Below are 17,514 nucleotides of genomic sequence, written 5' to 3'. Positions count from 1 at the left end.
GAAAAGAAAGGGATGGACCACGTGTGACAAGGGCAAGACTGAAAGCTACCGTGATCCACCCTGTATACATCATCCTGAGTTGCCAGAGGCCACAGGAACACACAGTGAGGTGGTGGCTGCCTGGGCACCTTCGCAGAGCAGCCCACGCTCACGCAGCGGGGTGTGCCTCTAGTCTTGGTTCCATGTGTGTGCAGGAGTGCATGGTCCACCTTGCCTAGACCTGTTCACTGGCTTCAGCGGCAGACTTATGTTTGGGATCTGTTGCTCTAAGAAGGATCAGAGAAATTTAGCTCACGATTTTTAAAATTAGCTTCATTCAAAAAAAAAAAAAAAGAGGGAGAGAAATAGAAAGAAACAGCAAAATAGCAGGAGGGTGGGCAACTGGAGTGGAAGTGAACCCATACATCCAGCCAGTCCATCTCTTGCTTTGGCCTAGAAGGTGGGCCAGGGCCTGGGTTCCTGGCCCAGTGATCACAGTCGTGTTTTTGTGATAGACCAAACTTCTCGTGTGTTCAATGGGGCTTGGCCCATGGGAACAGCCTTTTCTTAACCTGGGTACTTGGGAGCTTGGGTTGTAGGGCCTATGTTTAAGGGAAGAGGGCCTTAATGAGTAGATGTCCTATATGTGCATGTTGGGCGCTATTTCAGTTACAGTTGCCTTCACTTTCTCAAATCCTTTTTGAAAATCAGCAGGAGGAAGTATAACTTAAAAATAAAGTAATTGGCATCCTTGGTGTGCTCTTTCCCCAAAGTCAGATTAATTACAGCCACTACAGTGGTGGTGACCTATGATTCTGTTGCTCTTTGGAGGATAATAAAGATCTTTTGCAAACCTTCCTCACTCTCAGTTTACTAAGTAACTTGTTACCTCTTACCCTTGTTTACCCTGGTGTCCGCTGGTCTATTTTCTACTTGATACGGACTTCTCCATGGACTCAGGGAGGGTAGAGGCTGACCCCTCGACTTGTTACACCCCATCTGTCCTCTTATGAAATACCTAGGGAGTTTATTTCCTAAATCACCGTGGCCCTGAAGACCCTACACCTGTCCATGTAACGTATTAGTTTTCACAATGTATACCAAGCTCTTCGTTCTCGAATTTTCAATAACTCTCCTTCTTCTGCTTATTATTTTGAATGTTTGTGTTTTGAGATTAGATTTAAGAAGAATCACTGCTGGCTTCCTGGGCATGGCTGTGGCCGTCCTGCTCTGTGGCTGCATTGTGGCCATGGTCAGCTTCTTCTGGGAGGAAAGCCTGACCCAGCACGTGGCCGGACTCCTTTTCCTCATGACAGGTACGCGGAACACCTCTGACACCTCTCCCAGCAAAAGCAAAGGCCTCTCTGCAGGCAGCTAGCTTCACTTTGTTATCTATCCATTAATTTTGTTTTCACTTGTGAGAAAAGCAACCAGAAGGTCATTTGGCTTTGGTGGGCAATACAGAATTTAAAGAAAACAACAGTGTTAAAAACGCAGCCCTGATTTCCCCATTGTGGCCCGTTACAAGGTTAGATGGAAATGTCTTGGGTTTAATCTCCATATGAGGCAGGTCTGATTTTTCTGTCCCATTCTTTCCTATTGTGCCCCTAACCCTGGCATGGACTCTTGGCAAACATGGGCCATTGCTTCTCAGGAGCCCTCCGGGAGAGGGTGATAGCTCAGCACAGCCCATGCCTCTGGGCTGAAGGTCAACTCAAAGTCTATTTCTTAGTGATGGAGTCATTGGTGTCATTTTTACACACAAAACATTCATTCATTTCACTCCACAGATGCTTTGTGAGGACTTACTATGGACCGGGCACTTCTCTACATACTAAAGACACATAATGATGAAGGCAGACAAAATCCTTCTCCCTTTCTGTTGTGGGGAGACACAAAGAATAATTTGTGATAGCGATAAAAGCTGTGAGGACGGTAAAGGAGGTGGTGTAGGGGACCCTCTTCCACACAGGGAGTGCACTGCGGGCAGAGGAAGGAACGGTGCCAAGGCCTAAGGCAGGGATGGCTTGACGTATGTGTTTCGAGCCACAGAGAGACCAGTGTGGCCGGAGGGCAGGGAAGGAGAGGACAGTATCCCATGAGGTGGAGAAGCAGGCAGGGGCTTGGATTTTAATCTAAGGGTGGTGGGAACCACCGGAAGGCTTTACGCCGAGGAGTGACTTGCTGTTAAATCAGGAGATTGGAAGGGGGTGTGTGGAGACACGACTATGGTCTTTTCGATTGTCGGGTGAAGAACATTTTTGTCTAAGAAGGAGTCAGCAGCTGAGTTGATGGCTGAAATTGACTGAAGATGGCTGCGGGGAAGAAATCTTTCCTCCTGCTTTTTCCTAGAAAATTGTGTCTGTGATTAGTGAATGCCAAGTTAACAGTTTCACAAAGTACGCTGAGCATCAGGGGTAATAGTACTCTAGATGTGTAGCCGTTTTGAATAAGCTTATTCCTGCTTCTCTGGAGTTCTGTTACTCAAGCGACCACAGCTGGGGTTTCTAGCACTGCTTGCTGTCATGGCCACTCACTCAAGCCCGTGCTCCCTGGAGGCGGCAGCACCCCTTGGTGACTGGCACCATTTTTTCTGTCTTTTAGGGCTGACAGGTAGGTGGTGCTTTGCCTTCTGGTTGGTCAACCAGTCAGCTCCTGTAACCCAATTCACAGACAGACGTCCTTCCTTCTTTCTAAGTCCTGTCGGTGCCTTTCCGACCCCATGAGATGGCGCTGTAACCAGCAGTGACCTGCAATAACGGATGATCATTGTAAGCATCCCGACAGAGCATTAAAAAAAAAAAAAAGTCACCTGGCCTTTGAATAATTCTTAGCAGAAAAACAACTTAGGTTTTCCAGACTTGGGTGAATACACAGAGGCTGCAGGACTGTAGCCCAGGGAGGCTAAAATTCTAGTTTCTGAGGTTTTGGAGGAGGATTTGAACCTTCAAGACCAGCCATTGGGAGGGTGCCTGCCTAAAGGATTCATTAAAATCCAAAGTGTAGGGACTTCCCTGGTGGTCCAGTGGTTAAGACTCCACGCTCCCAATGCAGGGGGTCCAGGTTCAATCTCTGGTCAGGGAACTAGATCCCGCATGCCGCAACTAAGAGCCTGCGTGCAGCAGCGAAGACCCAGCACAGCCAAATAAATAAATGAATAAATATTAAAAAAAAAAAATCCAGGGTGTAGAATGAACAGGTGAGGGTGTCAAAGAATCATAGAGGCCTGTGCTGTCCAGGGGATTTCTTTAAGCTTAATGGTCATGAAATATCTCCCCCCATTTTCTTCCCTTCCTTTATTAGTTGGGCCCCCATTTTTCTAACTCTTGTCCTCATATACATCAAAGAAGTATTCACGACCCCCCAGCCCTGGAAAGGCCCCACGTAGCATCCTCAGGAAAATGAAAGGAGCTGAGGGCCAGACAAAAGCCTCAGTAGTAGTAGTTTTTAAAGGACGCTTGTAATGTGGGTAATGCATGAATAATTTAGGATGCTCTTAGATATCAAACAATTGTTGGCATGAAAATAAATCACAGGACCATAAAGTCAGGCTCAGTGAGCGTTTCTTGGGAGGCAGAGGGGCTGGTTTAGTTTTAAATGAAAGGAGGATGGGAGTTCAGTCTTGCATTGGCTCAGAGGAGAGCTAGGAGCTGAGTTTCCAAAGCCAGCCCCACCTTCCCCTGCTCAGCCCTCATTCCTGAGCCATCTGTGTAACTCTGGGCCAGACTGGCTCGGGGCTCAGCAGGATTTATCATCAAAAGCCCCTGTGCAACTGTTAAAAACAACAGAAGCAGAACAATAGCCATAGTAGCAAAAACCCATTGCAACCCCCAAACACCCTAAACTTGTAAACTTGAAGTTTGATGACCAGTCCGGAAGGGTGGACAGACCTACCACATAACACTGGCTTTTTTTTTTTTTTTTTTTGGAATAAAGGGAAAACCCACTTATAGATCTCACCATCTGAAAAATTAGTTGTTAAAATATTTTCCTTATCCTGGACCAAATCTTGCCCAAGTCTTTGTCTCACTAAAGACAACAACAAAAGGGAGAGAAGTGGCTGTGGTTCTAAAAGGGTAGCTCAGGGCATCCTTGCGATGGAAATGGTCTGTGTCTGGACTGTGATGGTGGCCGCATAATCTGCCCACGTGATGACATTCCGTGGAACTAAGTGCACACACACACAAGTGAGTGAGTGCATGTAAAAGTGGTGCAATCGGAATAAGGTGGATGGATTGTATCATCGTAAGTTTCCTGGTTGTGCTATTATACTAGAGTTGTGCAAGACGTTACTATTCGGGGAGATTGGGTGAAGGGTATACAGGATCTCACTGTGTTATCTCTTTCAACTGCATGTGAATCTACAATTATTTCAAAAGAAAAATTTAAAAGAAAAAAACAACAACAGAAAAAAAGGAAAGAAAAAATGTTTGCCACCGTCATCACATGGAAAGTATTGAATATTTTGTTTTCTGGGCTTCCATTTATCATCATACCGTAAGCATTCCCGGTGGCCTTATATTGTTCTGTGTTCGGTTTGTAATAGCTTTTAATAGCTGCATGTTCTTCCATGGAGTAGATTTGCCGCGTTATGTTCCCTTACTGTGGGATTTAGGGAGGTTTGTTTCATTTTTGCTACTACAAATAATCCCTTTCCATTTCCGCTACTACAAATAATCCCTTTCCATTTCCTTTGTAAACACCACGATAACTATGTTAATCCATTGCATGAGATAAATTAGCTGTAGGACCTTCCCACGTAGCAGCAGGAGATGAGAGCAAATAGGGTTAAAAGAATTGATTTTAATGAAGCAGAAGTGTCTTCAGCAGTCTTAGTCGGCATCACCCCACAGATTTTTGATGCTAAACTTAGTCTCTTCTAAGGCGCTGGCATCTTCATTCTCTACCTGAATTTATTAGCCAAACCTTCAATGAAGATCATCAGTGATGTGACAGTTTGAGATGTTAAAATGGAAACTTGGAAACAATCTCTCTCCTTAGGCCTTATTGCATACTGACAGCTCTTGATTAACCCACACGTGGAGCAGCAGGGCTGCTGACTGTCACTTCCCATCCCTAATTCCCTGGGGCCTCTCAAGGGGTCCTCCAGCAGGGCCAGGGGCACAGAGCCTCAAATGTAGCCTTTTGACCTCATGTCCCCTGAAGTTACACACACACCGTCACGGAGGCATATCCAGAGATAAGGGAATAAGACTTACGATCCAACAGTGAGGGGCTGCCCTTTACCAGACCACACTGCCTCCTGCACTGCGAGTGAGCATTTCCATCAGCTTTAAATGAGGCATTCTATTAGATTGCTGTTGTGCTAGTATGACGATTATCATTTGTTAGGAATATAAATATTTTAAAAGGTTAATTTATTCAATGCAAGTATTTTTAAATACAATTTTTATGTCTCTGTAGTAGGGTTTTAATTACCCTTTAATATACTGGGAGTCTTAAAAATTGGATAAAGCTTGATCCTCCCTTGATGGGGGCCTCCATTCCCCTTCATAGGCTGTGCTCTGAGTGGCCACTGCCTACGAGGCAGGGCCTTCGGGTCAGTAGAGAAAGAAGAGACAGCCCAGGCTGCCCCAGCAAAGCTCAGGGACCGGTAACACCCAGGCTAGGCCACCCATTGTTTTGCTTCAATACATTCAAATTAAAACAAAGACTCCTCTGTAGGTGTATTGAATTCTCTAGGGTATCCACTGATTATGATCTAAAACTACAGGTCCTTAATGCTGTATCTGAAGCCCTTGGGACCAGGTGCATTTTGGAATTCAGGATTTTTTTTTTTTTTTTTTTTTTTTAGTTTATTTATTTTTGGCTGCCTTGGGTCTTTGTTGTTGAGCACGGGCTTTCTCTAGTTGTGGTGAGCGGGGGCTACTCTTTGTTGTGGTGTGCGGGCTTCTCATTGCGGTGGCTTCTCCTGTTGCAGAGCACGGGCCCTAGGCGCATGGGCTCAGCAGTTGTGGCTCACGGGCTCTAGAGCACAGGCTCAGTAGTTGTGGCACACAGGCCTAGTTGTTCCGTGGATCTTCCCGGACCAGGGCTTGAACCCCGGTCCCCTGCACTGGCAGGTGGACCCTTGACCACGGCACCACCAAGGAAGTCCCTGGAATTCAGGATTTTTAAGTTTTATTTTAGAAAGGTAATATAGTGCATGTATTCTATATTATCTAACACCCTGAGCAGGGTCTGAAATCAAGTAAACATTAACATTTCTTCAGCCAAACACATGAATATTCACACTAGGTGGGATCAATAAGGACTGTAAATCGCCTATGTCACGTCAGGCCAGATTTGCCGGTCGGTGAGATTGCTGCAATCTTTGGGAAAAAGATCAGATGTTTTTCGGATTTAGTTAATTGCAGATTGTGGGTCTTGTATTTGATTTTTTTAAAAAGTGTTTTCTGTCTCTATTAGTCCTGCCCAGTCATTTAGTTAAGGCAACTTAGCAATGGATTTTTGAGCAATCTGTGTGAAAATTAGCTTGAGGCGGTTTTTTTCTGGAATTGCAAAGAGGCCAGAATGATGGGCAGGCCGTCTTTTGAAGGAGTGAAAAAAAAAAAATCAGTGTTTATGTCTGTGGGTGTTGCAGCTATGTTTATCAAGCAGGCTAACCAGGGTGAAGCAACTTCCACTCCTTTCCGCCTTTCAAGCACATCAAAAGAGGATGGTCAAAAGAGTGGGCCGTTACCCTAACTACACCATACCAGCTGGCCATAGGCACCATGAAGTTTAGGGAAGGAAATTAGGTTGATGATCTGGGATGGCAGCATACATTTATTTCTCTTCTGATCCAAAAATATCCTTTCCGGTCTTGTAATTCTGTGATATCACTGTATCTTCTAATGAAGAACTTCGGCGGAACACCTTTTAATATTTTATAAGAAAAGTCGCTGCGTACAGCGCTCTTCAGAACAAGTAGTTACTCACCCTTTTGAAGATGCTACCAGCGGTAGCCAGGACTGAGTTTGGGACTTATAAACCCCTCTCCCCTGGCGCCACCAGCTGGGCTGAAGAGTATCAGTGGTGGTAGCCCAAGGGAACTCCTGGCTGGTCAGGGGAGAAGGGAAAGGGAAGGAAATGTCTAAGAGAAGAAGGGAGGAGAGGTGACCTCTCTCCTCGTGGCTTTTCAGGAATGACCATTAGATTTTGAACTTTGAAATGCAAGGCTGGTACCTTATCTTTCCATGCCCTCATCCCATATCTTGCATTAACTAGATTGCTACTGACAAGAAAGCAACATTATCGGAAATAACTTGCCATCTAGGTAAATCCTACAGGAGGTGATTTAGGATGAACTGATTCTTAGGTGTGTAGAACTCACTGTATTGCAGAACTCAGTTTTCTTAAGCAGGTTTTGCACACTCCGTGTCCTCAGTGCTATTAGGCTCCATGTGGAACTTACAGGAAGTCCAGGGGTCTCTACTCCTTTTCCCTGACATGCATGCTGGAAAGTGAGTGGAAAGAACACTTGGGGTTCCTGATCACATCAGCATCAAAGCAATGATGGCTGTGACCATCAAGAACTCATTCAACTTAACTACGTCTAACATAATCAGAACTGGGCCTGGAACATAGTAGATGCTTATAAATCATTCTTGAATAACTGATTAAATAACACTTAAAATAGTAAAATCTTGCTTTGGCCTGTAAAAGGGATGGAATATACTTCATACATTGACCATACACACAAACTCTCTCTCTCTCTCTCTCTCTCTCTCTCTCTCTCTCTCACACACACACACACACACACACACGCACGCGCGCGCGCGCGCGCGCGCACGCGCGCGCGCGCGCGCGCGCGCGCACAATGTTATCGGCTGAATTGTGTGCCCGCCCTGCAGCCCTGCCATTCATATGTTGAAGTTCTAGCCCCGAGAACCTCAGAATGTGACTGTATTTGGAGACAGGGTCTTTAAAGAGGTGATTAAACTAACTAAATAAGGTCATTAGGGTAGGGCCATAATCCAGTACGATTGGTGTCCTCATAAAGAAGAGGAAACTTGGGCACAGATAGTTACAGAGGGAAGACTGAAGGCACGGGGAGAAGACCAGCATCTTTAAGCTAAAGAGGGAGGCCTTGGAAGAGACCAGCCCTGCTGGGACCTTGATCTCAGAGTTTTAGTCTCCAGAATTGTGATAAAGTAAATTTCTGTTGTTTCAGCCATCCAGTCTGCTGCTACTTTGTTAAGGCAGCCCGAGCAAACTAATACACATGAGGACTGTAAGACATGCATATGGAACTAAAATAGAATTCCGCAGGATCAAAACTGACCTATGACTACTAATCTAGCTACAACAAAGATGTCTTCATCCTTTAAACACTTTTCCTTAGTGTCTTCAAAGTTAGAAGGGTTTTCTTTCCCCTTATTAAGATATCTTGAATGGGTTAGGCCTCTTTTACAAAAGCTAGTTGCCTACATTGGAAACACTGCTTTGTCTCCTCTCGCTACATTTCTCTGTAATAATCAAACAGTCCTGCCCATCCCACAGATAACAGCTATGGCAGCTATGCGTTTGCAAACTTCCTTAGATATGTGAGGGTCCAGAAAGGGGAAATTCTTAGATATGCTCTTTGGCTCATCTTTGCTTTTCTCTCACTCAGAACTACTTCAGGAGCATCTTGGAGGGAGAAAAAATATCCTTGGAGAGCAGTCTCTGGGGACATTTGTGGGAAGGGGAGGGGCAGACATCAGGCATATTTATGGGCTCACGTAACCTCCTCCACCCCTCCATCTCAGCTGAGTGAGTAAAGGCAGAAGGAAATAAAGCAGGTTTTCCTCAAGGTTTGGCGATGCCCTAATCCTAAAATAACTTAAGTGGCACAGAGATGTATATAATATTTCAAGATAAAATAAATACAAATAAGGGATACAAATAAGACAAAGGAGCAATCAGGTTTGTAGGGCAAGATGAATCCAAGGGTGAGATTAGTAGCCAAAAAGCATGCCATGAAGTGCCCAGTTTTTGCCCCTGGGGGGCCACTAATTTAGCTTTAGGGGAGTTTCAGCTCTCTGGCAACTCGGTCAAAAAAAGACATTCTATTAGTGACATCATTCACAGTATCCATGAGGTAAGCACAAACTAAGTGCCCTGGGAAAGCACAACTACTCATCCTGAGGTTAAATCCTCAGGTTAGGTTTTTCTTATCTTTTTCTATTCAGTATGAACTGGTGTTGTTATGCTAAAATTCATTTCACCAAAAGCAATTTTATGGAGTTGGCAGGGGAGAGGTGCTAATAAAATCAATGTTTAGTATAAAATCAAAGAGTATGTGCAGAAAGAAAAATCCATGACATTCAAGTTTTTATTTAGCTGCATAATACCAAGTACTAGATTTACTAGGAAATTTTGGGAAATGTCCTCGCTCAATGCCATATTACGGAATAGCAGAGTCACAGAAATTTGCCACTGCAAGGGACTTGAGGAACCAAATCCCCCATTTTTTTTTCCCCTAGATGAAGCTCAGAGAGATTAGGTAATTTCAAGGTCACACAGTGATTAGATGTAGAGCTGGGGACCAGAATACATATTCCCTGCATCCCAGCCCAATGCATTTGGACACGAAAGTATGCTTAAGAGTCCTAGTTTGAATTCAAGCTTTCAGAGGTCATTAAAACTATGTTACTTGTAAACAGCTTCACTTTCAGGTATTCAGCTGTGTGCAGACAGTTAAATGCAGAAGAGTTGTTTTTCCTGTGAACAGGTTATTCTGTTATTCTGTTTTACCTCTTGATACTCCAGAGATCGCATTTTTCTAACTGCCTTACTACCAGCATTCATTAGAAGGACCTTGTTATATATAAACACCGTCTTTGTTTTGGCCAGTGGAAGCATTCATGTAGATGTAAGAACATTTGCTGTTCACAAGGTTTGAAAAAAGCAGAGTATTCTGTTTTTGACTGTGCCATTCCTTCATGAAAGAATTATTTCCATCATGATCGTCCTTTGGAGAACTCAAAAAATGATGTGTTTACCGTAACAATTTGGAGCAAGAAAACAAGATTTTATCCTTTTTAGAAAAACAGAATCACTTTAGAGTCTAAAAGTAGAATTAGGCAAAGAGTAGGAGAGATCAAATCACCTCAGATCAAGTGTCCTTTTAATTTAAAACATTTCTAAATGCACACTTGGAAAAGGATTCAGGCAATGTGTTCTTATGTGATTTGAGTGCAGGCAGAATTCTAGCACTTAAAAATGACGTTAAGGAAAAAAAAATGACATTAAGGTGATCTTTATTTCCTCCCAGTTGCTGCCTGCTCTGAGTTTGTTTTTCTGCTAGTGTTTCTGATCCCCAAAGCTCTATTAAAAAGGGGTGTGGAGATGTGTTACTTTTAGCCCTCTCCTTTCAGTTCCCAATTCTGTGTCTCTCTTTCCTATGGAGATGCTGCATAGGTCCCTAAGGCTACCAAAGCAGTTTTTCAGCAAATGGTTGTAACCTCCATTGTACACAGGGATGAACCAAGGTACGAAAAAGACATGTGTAGAACTCGGAACCGAATGGAACATTCTGATACTTGACTGGGTGCCAGGTTTTGTACTGATTACCCACCTTCAGCTCAGCAACTGCCTCACTGTGATCCCATGCCCCCCCCAAAGGAGCAGCCTTGGGGGTCCACTGTGATGAAATAGAAGCATCTACATCCTTGAGTAGTAAAAATCCTGTGTTTTGGGCTTTTGAAGCATTTTTATCAGAATGCTGATTTTAGTGTTCTGAACGGACAATTATATATAACGTGTTGGTATAAAAAAGTAAAATTTGGGGTCTGTTCATTTTCCTTAGGCTACCTAAATTACCTGCATTCTGAGTGGTTGAATTATAGATCCCCTATATATGATGTCAGCTATTTTACGACAATTCCAACATCCTGGATTTAATTTATATTATTTAAAATCTTTTTATCCATTCATTATAAAAAAAAGTGATTTTTGAGGCCCTAGAATGCGCCAGGCTCTGTGCCTTAAAAAAAACTTGTAAAAATTCATTTAAGCTATTACCAGGCAACATGATAAATACTAATGATAACGGTAATTGAAAAAGAAAGACTTGGTATGATGATTGCAACTATCTAAAACTGTGTCAACTCAGGTGTAGAACAAAGGGAAATGAAAATGGTTTGTATTAGGTTTGAGTGATTCTTTTTTTCCTTAAAAATAATTAAAATTTCTACTACGTTGTTTTTAAGAATAAAAAAAAATTCATGTATACATACCCATTTAATTGAGATAATTCTGAATAATTCAAGTTATCAGAATTTTCCCATCTCCTTCACTCCTGTATCTCCAGAACCTAGCATACAGTCTGGCATATAAAGGTTTTGCCAATGTTTGTTGAATGAAGTAACTCAAGTGAAAGAATTGTCAGTCCTTTATCCGTTTGGATTCATCATCTCATCTGTTGATCTGATGTGCACGAAGGCCTGTCTGGCATTTGCCTTGTAGCAGGCAAAACCGTAACCCATCACCCTGCTCTATTTGTATTATTTATAGGAATATTTTGCACCATTTCCCTCTGCACTTACGCCGCCAGCATCTCCTATGATCTGAACCGGGTCCCGAAGCTCATTTATAGCCTGCCTGATGATGTGGAACACGGCTACAGCTGGTCTATCTTTTGTGCCTGGTGCAGTTTAGGCTTTATCGTGGCAGCTGGAGGTCTCTGCATCGCTTACCCATTTATTAGCCGGACCAAGATTGCACATCTAAAGTCTGGCAGGGACTCCACGGTATGACTGTCCATACTCAAGTCCACTGCTTGGTGGCCCGTCCACAGTGCGGACGAACCTTGAAGGGGACGGAGCAGAGCCTGAGTCAGGATCCCAAGCACAAAATCGGTCTTGTACATTCCAGCCTGTTGCCTGCCAGCCCCTTCTGGATGACTGATGTCAAATCATGCAGAACCTCCATCCTTTCTAAGGACAAGACTACTGTGGATTCAAGTGCTTTAATGACTATTTATGCTTTGACGGCGAGGAGTAGGGAGCAGAGCCGTGGAACATTTCTGGGTTCAGAAAAAGAGGAAACCGCAATGGAAAAATTTGTATGATTGCCATTTATTTCAGAGAGTTTGTACATAACAATTACCCGAGAGTCATTTCTATTTGCAAAAGGATTCATGACAAAGCGAGTATAATTTTCTTGTCATTGTACCATGCTTGTTAAATTTAATGCAGCACCTTCAGAACTTGTCCTAATGGTGTCTTGTTGTGTCAGCACCAAACATTTGTGCATTATTTGTGGATGTTTTTTGTCACAGGGAGATTCTTCTGTTGCCTTATTTATTTTTAATTGAAGTCTCTTCTCCATCTTTGTACTGGAATCAAAATCATAAGAGAAACAGATCAACCCTGGAAGAGCTAACCTGTAATGCTATGCAGTATTGTGGGAAGTCATATCTGTCGTTCGACCTGTCTCTTTACGTTAACTGGATTTCTGCATTAAATGACTGCCCCCTTGTTAATCTGGGTGTGTTTTCCTGTCTTTCAGCCGTGGCAGTAGGTCTCCCTAGCCATTCGGACAGGTGAGAACTCTTTGTTTTTAAGAGACTTGCTTCATCTCAGTTAGGTTGGTCATTTCTATTTATCATTTGTAGCAATCACACACATGCTCTTGACAACAGAGACCATTTTCCAAGCTTCTTTTAAAACCTTACCATAGTATTTTGAGTTTTCTTCTCTCCCTCTTCGTCTGCGTTTACCATCTGCCTGGTATTTAGCCACTGATAAGGATTCACAGTCTCTGGCCATATCCTTGGACCTCCTACCCCAGTGGGTTTCAGCCTTGGCTGCACATCCGAGCACCTGGTTAATCATCTTCACCTGTGCCTGAACTGGGCCCCACCCCAGACCAATTGACTTAGAATGTCTGCAGCTGGGCCTGGGCTTGAGTATTTTTCAAAAAAAAATCTCATAATTCTGCTATTCATTTGGGATTTAGAGCCACTGTACTGGGCCAGAGCTACAGTTATCTCCTTGATAGCTAATATTTACTTAGCACTTACTGTGTGGCAGTAACTGGGCTCTGCTTTTTCCAGGTATAATTGCATTTAATCCTCTCAAAAGCTCTATGAGGTAGTGTTGGGCCGCACCCTGCAGGCCTGCAAGCCTTGTGGATGCCCAGCCTCAAGACCAAAGAAAGAGCCCAGAGACAGCGACAGAGACATCAATTGTTTACTGGGTAGGGGATCTTACACATCTAAAGCAAAAGGTCCTGGAGGGACACCCCACCATAGATGGCAGGCAGGACATGGCAGCACTCTGCTACCTGGGAGAGAAGGAGGAATTCCCCCATTTATAGGGGGAATTGATGTCAGGTTGGCTCATCAGTTACCAAGGAAACCAGCAGCCCCTCAGGTTAAGACTATCACGAGGGCATTTGTTTCACTTTAATAAACTAGCAGGTGGAGCCCTTCTGGCCTAAGGGTCAGGAGGCGAGCACATTCCTGTGAGAAGGGTGTAGGTGAAGCAGGGACTGGTTGAGTTGAGCAGAGAATGTACAAAGAGCAAGAGAAGAACCATCTGGGGCGGCCTGACCATACAGGTAGGTAACTCTCCTTCCATTTTACTGATAATGAAGCTGAAGGGCAGACTCAGAACATTTGCTTCATTTTTTTCGACGCGTGGGTGTAGGACAAAATTAAAACCCTTCCATGGTATTTCTTTATCTTTAAATGGAAGGGTGGGCACTAGCTAACTTCTACGCTTTTCCTTTTAACTCCATCATTATCCTGTATTGTACGCACGAGAAAGGTGGTCTGTAAAAGAGGGAAGGTGCTACACCAGAAGTATAACAGTGCTTCAGACTTTAATTTAATAAAAATGCTTTTTTCCGGGTTTCCCTGGTGGCGCAATGGTTGAGAGTCCACCTACTAATGCCGGGGACACGGGTTCGTGCCCTGGTCCAGGAGGATCCCACATGCTGTGGAGCGGCTGGGCCCGTGAGCCATGGCCGCTGAGCCTGTGTATCCGGAGCCTGTGCTCCGCAGCGGGAGAGGCCACAACAGTGAGAAGCCCGCGTACCGCAAAAAACAAAAGCAAAAAAAATAAATGCTTTTTTCCCTTTCATTATAAAACCTGATTTGGTACTTGTAAAAGGATAATGATAACCTACCTACCCCCACCCAAAAATCAAGCCTGGTTTCCAAGTGACGGTGTCCACATATTGTTACGTAAGTAAGCCTTTTGGAAGAGGTTAGGTGATCCCGGTGACCACACAAGCTCTCACCAAGGCCTGTGGCTGTATTCCCTGGCAGTCTCTCCGGCCTGTTTAATAAACCCATCCCTCTGGATGAGATCAGAGACATAGAGAAAGGAGCAATTATTTTCATTTATTACTTTCATTTATTACTTACTTTTCAAAGCAGGAGAGCTGTTTCTTTGAAGTTTTCTTTAAAGATTCCCCATAGAAGATGTCAAGACTCTTGAGCATTTATATTCCAACCACCAAAGCAGCGTCTGAGTGAGTGACTTTTGAAGTTTCTGAGAAGCTTCCCAGGGGTTTGAGGTGTGAGTGGAAGAGAGCCTCGGAATGACAGAAGGTTGAAGGGTTCACACACCAGAAAGATTTGCCCAGAAGCCAGGGGAGTTCACTTCGGATTCAAGTGTGTGTTGGCAAGAACAGAGCTTCCCTGCCTTTCAGCCAAAGTGAGCTCAGAGCAAGCTTCCTTCCTTTCTATTTACATTTCACAGAGTGTAAATGTTGCCAGTCTTGCATTTGGTTCCCAGTCCTTAGGCTTCTCTTAGGGGTGTTTTCTTAATTGGCTTGCAAATGAGGAGTAATTGAAATGGCTGCACAGTACTGCATGAGCAGAAGAATTCGTTGAGATAATTTGTTTGTTCTTCCTATGTTTTCTCTGTCCCAATTCTAGTTGCATGCCTATAGCCACACTGTGTTTTTTTTTTGTTTTGTTTTTTGCCTTGGGCATTTTTTGCAGGGCAGAAGGCAGAGGTAGCTGATCTCTTGAAGTGAGGATGCATTGGGCCCTAAAGGGAGGATAGGCCAGAGGGCTGACTTTGTAGGCTAGAAGTACTTAAGGGCATCCTGGAGACTGGAAAGAAAAAGGATGGCAGTCCTGTGATTAGCTGGGTCCATGCATTTCTTGAGGTTATCAGGACCTCGGCAAGGATGGCTATATGGGGTGTCCAGAGATACTGGAGCCCTTGGTACAGTGGCTCTCATGACCCAACCATGGTTTCAGAGCAGCAGAATCAATGGGCTGGGAAGGACCAAGCCTTGGAATAATGGGCTTCTCAGTGGCAGCCAGTCTGACCCTTGGAAGGTCCAGGGACATTGGTACAGCTGTGTGTGTGTCTGCAGTAATGAATGAGGGCTAATTCCCCCTAAACCCACAAGAAAGGACTGTGAATAGAAAGTAAATGGATTTACAGGACACCTGAGATTATAGACTAAGACTCATGTCCATCTGCCAAATATAGACAACATTTACCAAAAAAGAGCTCTACCCAAATCCTTGATGAGACAACCATAGGCCCCATAGGCCCCTCCTCTTACCAATGTCATTTTTGGTTTATTTGCAATGTTAGAACATTGCTGCCCACTCCAAGGGAACCCTACCCCCTCCTTCTTTACAGCACCATGGACCCTTGAGAATCAAGGGTCCAGGATGTAGGAAACTTACCCAGAATGTAATTTCTCCATAAAAGTCCTTGTATCTGTCAACAAATATTTACTGAATTCCTACTGTGTGCCAAGTGGTATTCTAGGCACTTGGGAAACATCCATGAAGCAAAACAGACCAAGGTTCTTGCCCCTGTGAAGCTTATTCTAGTAAAATTCAGTACAATACAAGTAAAAAAGTCAAGTCACCCTTTCAAGCCCCACATGATTTCATAAATCCCAGATTAAAGTAGTTGAACCCAGTTATTAAAATAAGTTTCTTTTGACTTACGTTTTCATTGGCTGTATATTTCACTTCATATCATTTTATTTGAATCTATCCTCAGTAACATAAAAAGTACATTATTAACTTTTTTTGTGGTGGTGGGGGATGAGTTTGCCTCTCGAAGATTTCCCAGTTGAAACTGAAATCTGAGAACACAAAGGTGTACTGCACAAGTACGCCTCAGTCACCCGAGCTAGGGAACCTGGTTCCTAAGGGTATCTGAGCTAAGAATGAAGAGGGACCTGGGATCCTGGAGACTCAGGCCACAAGGTCAAGGTAACCTACCCAGTGGAGGCCAGTGCGTGTGGGATGCTAATGCCGCCAGGTCTTTCTCAGGCTGTTTCCTCTGATCTGGGACACCTGCTCTTACTCTTCCTGGCTCCTGCTGACTTTTCCTTGTGTCTCAGCTTCAACACAACACTCCTAGAAGCCAGGCTTGAGCACACTCCCCTGCTTTAACCCCTTTCCTGCCCAATTACACTCTGCATGCTAATCACCTGCTCACCCCTAACTGGATCATAGACTCTTCTTGCAAGGTGTAAACTGTGTCTTGGTTGAGTTTTGTCTCCAGGGTTTAGTCCTGGAACCCAACAGGTGCTCATAATCCTTTGTGGAAGAAATGCGTGAATTCAGAGTCACAGAGACAAACTACCCGCTGCCCTGGACAGAACTGACTCCCTTACCACCAATTTTAGGGAACCCATGAGAAAATGAACGGTAGCGTAACAGGCTGAATGGAATGAGAATCTAGCTTGGCAAGCAAGGAGGTCTCATTAGAATAATTAAAGGGACTATTAACACACACTAACACAGATATAACTTGAAATGTGTTATGAACTAAATACTGTGGAACGTTTATTTGATGGCTCAAACAGTATTATGTTAGTAACCTCAATATTGTTCTACAATTTAAAGCTCTTCCATTTATGCACCGATACGTCTCAAATCTCTAACTGGAATTCTGAAAGGAGTGCTTCAAAAAGGATTTCCTTTGAAAGCAAATAGCTTTACTGACCAAGAACCCTTTTATTTTATTTTATTTTTAAAAATTAATTTATGTTTTAATTTTTGGCTGCATTGGGTCTTCGTTGCTACGCGTGAGCTTTAGTTGCAGTGAGCAGGGGCTGCTCTTCGTTTAGGCGCGTGGGCTTCTCTTGTTGCAGAGCACCAGCTCTAGGAACGCGGGCTTCAGTAGCTGTGGTGCATGGGCTCAGTAGTTGTGGCTTGCGGGCTCTAGAGTGCAGACTCAGTAGTTGTGGCGCACGGTCTTAGTTGCTCCGCGGCATGTGGGATCTTCCCGGACCAGGGATCGAACCCGTGTCCCCTGCATTAGCAGGCGGATTCTTAACCACTGCGCCACCAGGAAAGTCCTAACCCTTTGAAATTGCATTATTTGAATTTCCCCAGGCCCTGTCCTTTGACTGGAAGTTCTCCTTGCTGTAGGACAACCACAAATGCTTGAAGACACTCAGGGCACCCCACTGCATACTGGGAACATGGCTATCCAACATACTTCCTCTTTATATACAACCTATATTTTGCCATGCTTCAAAGCAAGATTTCTAATTGTTCTAAAACCTCATAGAACATGTCTTCTTATAGCAACCTTAAGAGGAAAACAA

At 43.9% G+C, this 17,514-nt stretch overlaps 1 protein-coding gene across 7 annotated transcripts in view; it reads left to right on the top strand.

Moving 5' to 3' along the window:
* TMEM178A (transmembrane protein 178A) overlaps positions 1 to 12,451 on the top strand; it is a 247,738-nt gene extending 235,287 nt beyond the window's left edge. For 5 of the 7 annotated variants that reach the window (XM_060169888.1, XM_060169887.1, XM_060169890.1 and 2 more), the window contains 2 exons: positions 1,153 to 1,295; positions 11,482 to 12,451. In XM_060169888.1, coding sequence (XP_060025871.1) covers positions 1,153 to 1,295; positions 11,482 to 11,723 — 385 coding nt within the window. In that variant the 3' untranslated portion in view covers positions 11,724 to 12,451. The remainder of the gene's footprint in view (positions 1 to 1,152; positions 1,296 to 11,481) is intronic. The other 2 variants (XM_060169893.1, XM_060169886.1) reach the window with 1 other exon arrangement.
* Positions 12,452 to 17,514: the final 5,063 nt, after the last annotated feature.

This window comes from Lagenorhynchus albirostris, chromosome 13 (genome assembly GCF_949774975.1).
Source record: "Lagenorhynchus albirostris chromosome 13, mLagAlb1.1, whole genome shotgun sequence".
NCBI lineage: Eukaryota > Metazoa > Chordata > Mammalia > Artiodactyla > Delphinidae > Lagenorhynchus > Lagenorhynchus albirostris.
The sequence above is the reverse complement of the archived record's forward strand: the minus strand, read 5'-3'. Positions and strand labels throughout refer to the sequence as shown.